Source organism: Histoplasma capsulatum, genomic scaffold, assembly GCF_000149585.1.
Source record: "Histoplasma capsulatum NAm1 scaffold_2 genomic scaffold, whole genome shotgun sequence".
In the NCBI taxonomy this organism is placed as follows: domain Eukaryota; kingdom Fungi; phylum Ascomycota; class Eurotiomycetes; order Onygenales; family Ajellomycetaceae; genus Histoplasma; species Histoplasma mississippiense.
Genome location: NW_001813981.1, coordinates 2,678,921 through 2,682,423, shown reverse-complemented (window position 1 = coordinate 2,682,423; position 3,503 = coordinate 2,678,921). Strand labels below are relative to the sequence as shown.

Genomic DNA, 3,503 nt, shown 5'->3' with positions numbered 1-3,503 from the left:
GGAGCGGGATCACGTGGCTTCATGCTGATCTGGCGATCACGTGGGGCCCAGCCAAACCCAGAGCCTTGTTGCCTACATCTTGACCACGGCCAAATTCGCATCGTTGAGCAATGAGAAGCACGTTGTGGCACCCCTCCGCCGGAACCGACACTGTGGAAGCGCCCTTTCTGCCTGGATGGAGCCAGTTGATGCGCAGGTGCCTTTGAACCGAGATCTCTCCCGCCGTGGAGTTTGAAGCGACCATGGCCGATTAGCTCAGGGGCTTCGTTTGCTGGAGCCAATCACTGCGCCGCTGCCGCCTGGGTTCCAAGTTGTCAGCCAGCGAAAGACCATAAAGAATTTGGCGGGTCCTGGGAGCTTGGGTTTAAAAGGGCCCTCGGACGGCCCTGGAGGAGGAAATATCATTCTTTTACTTTTATCAACCAAAAATTCTCCTTCGCCATTGTTTGACTTTGGTGTCAATTGCTGCTCAGCTTGTTCCTCTAATTGCTGAAATGGCGTCTATTTTCAAAAACCACGTCATCGCCCTTAGTGGCACATTTCCCATGCATAAACAAGGTGTGTGTTGCTTGAAAATGGAGCAACTGAAAAGGAACCGCTTCAGAAATAAAGAAACCGGGACGGATCATCATTTGGCCTTTGCATTCGAAGATGCTAACCCAGCCGATGTTTAGCCGTTCTGATAGACAAGATCGAGTCTGGCGGTGGCACCTACAGTGCAAAAATTGTCGACACATGTACACATCTTGTTACTACCCAAAAAGACGTTGATGACAATAAGCCCAAGTGTGAGAAATTCCCTTCCTTTTGCTTTCTATCTCTCCAATTCTCGTTGTATCTCTTGATTTATTTATCTATTGGAGTTGAAAGGATTCTCGATGATGTTGAAGTTGGCCGAAGGCCCATGTACTGCATTTTGTGTGTACATGGAATGCTGCTAACAGTATATCAGGTAGACAAGCTGCCTCGATCAGTGGTTTAAAAATTGTCTCCTGGAACTGGCTTCTGGATTCAGCAGCAGACGGCAAACCAGCCTCAGAAAGTTCTTATCTCTTGGCAGTAACCTCAGCGCCCGCACCAGCCACAAATGGTAGGCCTGTAAGGTCATCCAGAACCAAGCAGCAATCCAATGATACCACTGCCAATGCCAGCCTGGATGATGATAACGACAAACCTGCCACAAATTCAAATAACTTTAAAGGCAAAAAACAGGCGGCCAAGTCAAAGACCAAACGCCCTATCGCGGCAGACGATGACGAAAATACTACCACGTCCAAGTCGCAGGGTGAGCCCCCGGCGAAAAAGCAAAAGGATGCCCAGAAGGCGTCTTCTCCAACATTAAAGGTGCCAGTTGATGAAAAATTCAGCTTCGCCGGTAAGTACCGTTCTAATCAGGGAAGTAAGCCCATACTCATGAAAGTAGCAGTCTAACGTTTTGCTTAGCGACTCATAGGGTATTTATTGGCAAACATGGACTCATCTATGACGCGGCGTTGAACCAGACCAATGCCAGTTACAATCACAACAAATTTTATCTCATTCAGCTGCTAGAGAACAAATCCTCAGGGAAATATACCACATGGACGCGATGGGGTCGAGTTGGTGAAAATGGGCAATGTGCTTCTTTCCCTGGACTGACGCTGGACCAAGCGAAAGATTTGTTTGACAAAAAATTCAAAAGCAAAACTGGCTGTTCTTGGAGTGATCGACTTTTAGCATCCAAAGCTGGAAAATATACCTATATTGAGAGGAATTATGAGGATGATTCAGACGACGAGGATGAAAGTGAAAAGAAAGGAAGCGAAAAAGCAAAGAAGGAAGTCACGGAAGAAGCGAAGATACCAGAATGCACATTGTCGCAACCCGTCCAGGAATTTGTTAGCCTCATTTTTAACCAACAGCACATGCTTTCAACCATGGCCAGTATGTCATATGACGCAAACAAACTACCATTGGGAAAGCTGAGCAAACGGACTCTCAGTAGAGGCTTTGAGGTTCTAAAGAGCACTTCACAGTTGGTTGCAAACCCGGCATTAGCCGTGCAAATACATGGTCGTCCATTTGGTGCCGCGGCGGAGCATCTGAGTAACCAATACTTTACTCTCATTCCTCATGTTTTTGGACGTAGTCGACCTCCTGTTATCGGTTCTCTGGATCTGATTAAGCGTGAAGTCGAACTTCTTGAAACCTTGACTGACATGGCGATTACCAACGAGATCATGAAGGATGCCAAGACGTCCGAGACTGGCCTCCATCCGCTTGATATTCAATTCGCAGGGCTTGGCCTAGAGGAGATGACACCATGTACGTATTCGACAGCCATTCCTTGCTTCATATTCACCTCCACACTGCTAACTACTCATTTAATCATCCAGTGGACTCAGCTACAATAGAATACAAAGAATTAGAAGATTACCTCGTGAAGTCTCATGGCCAAACTCACTATATCAACTACAAGGTAAAACATCCTTCAAGGACCCAAATTCTCAAGAGTTGGAGAAGCAAAGAAAAAATAAAAAAAAAAAAAATCAACCAACTAACAAAATTCTTAGCTGAAACACATTTTCCGCGTCGAACGCCGTGGTGAAAAGCAACGTTTCGATACCTCCCCCTTCGCAAACCTATCAAACAGCAACCGCCGTCTCCTCTGGCACGGTTCCCGCAGCACTAACTACGGAGGCATTCTCAGTCAAGGCCTGAGAATCGCACCACCCGAAGCCCCAGTAACGGGCTACATGTTCGGCAAAGGTGTCTACTTTGCCGACATTTCCAGCAAATCTGCCAACTACTGTTGCTCCTCCAGCAGTGGCGACATTGGCGTCTTGATGCTGTGCGACGTCGAGTTGGGAAGTCCGATGCTAGAACTTGTCAACAGCGATTACCATGCTGGCGAGAATGCAAAGAAGCAAGGAAGCCTGTCTACGCTAGGTAAAGGCCGGACAATCCCGCAAGGTTGGAAAGATGCGGCTTGTGTGCACAGCGATCTGAGTGGGGTTCTTATGCCAGATGTTTCGACTCCGCCGAAGCTGCAGGACGATACGAATGCTTGGCTGCAGTATAACGAGTATATCGTTTATGATGTAGCGCAAATTCGGGTTAAATACCTGCTATATGTACATATGGAATGAGATACGTATGAGATGAGGGTTTGGGAAACAACTGGGGAGCTGGCGCGTTTGAACACTGTATGTTGGGATCGATGCATTTGTAAAAGTGGCAGTTGAGATGAGGCTGGTCCAGGAAAGAAACAGGACCTGACATCATTCTCTCTTTGACAGTTGCACACTTTTTTTTTTTTTTTTTTTTTTTTTTTTTTTTTTGGTTGCTGGCAATTATCTCAAATTGCTCTTCATTTATTTAATACATTTCTCTGTTACATTTTCGCAAGCCAGGATAAGTTTCTATTTCGTTCTCTAATCAAATCATCACCCCCTCTTCAGCTTCATCATACTGCCGAAAAAGCATCGATAGCTAAGCATCATTGCGCGGAGCTACGGGGTGGG

General features: G+C 46.5%; 1 protein-coding gene across 1 annotated transcript; it reads left to right on the top strand.

The window, feature by feature from the left end:
* Positions 1 to 494: 494 nt before the first annotated feature.
* On the top strand, positions 495 to 3,128 carry HCAG_02863 (hypothetical protein; the record flags this gene model as incomplete). Its single annotated transcript, XM_001542642.1, has 6 exons — positions 495 to 558; positions 687 to 788; positions 953 to 1,375; positions 1,444 to 2,304; positions 2,376 to 2,458; positions 2,553 to 3,128. 6 exons carry the CDS (start codon positions 495 to 497, stop codon positions 3,126 to 3,128), a joined length of 2,109 nt encoding a protein of 702 aa, XP_001542692.1.
* Positions 3,129 to 3,503: the final 375 nt, after the last annotated feature.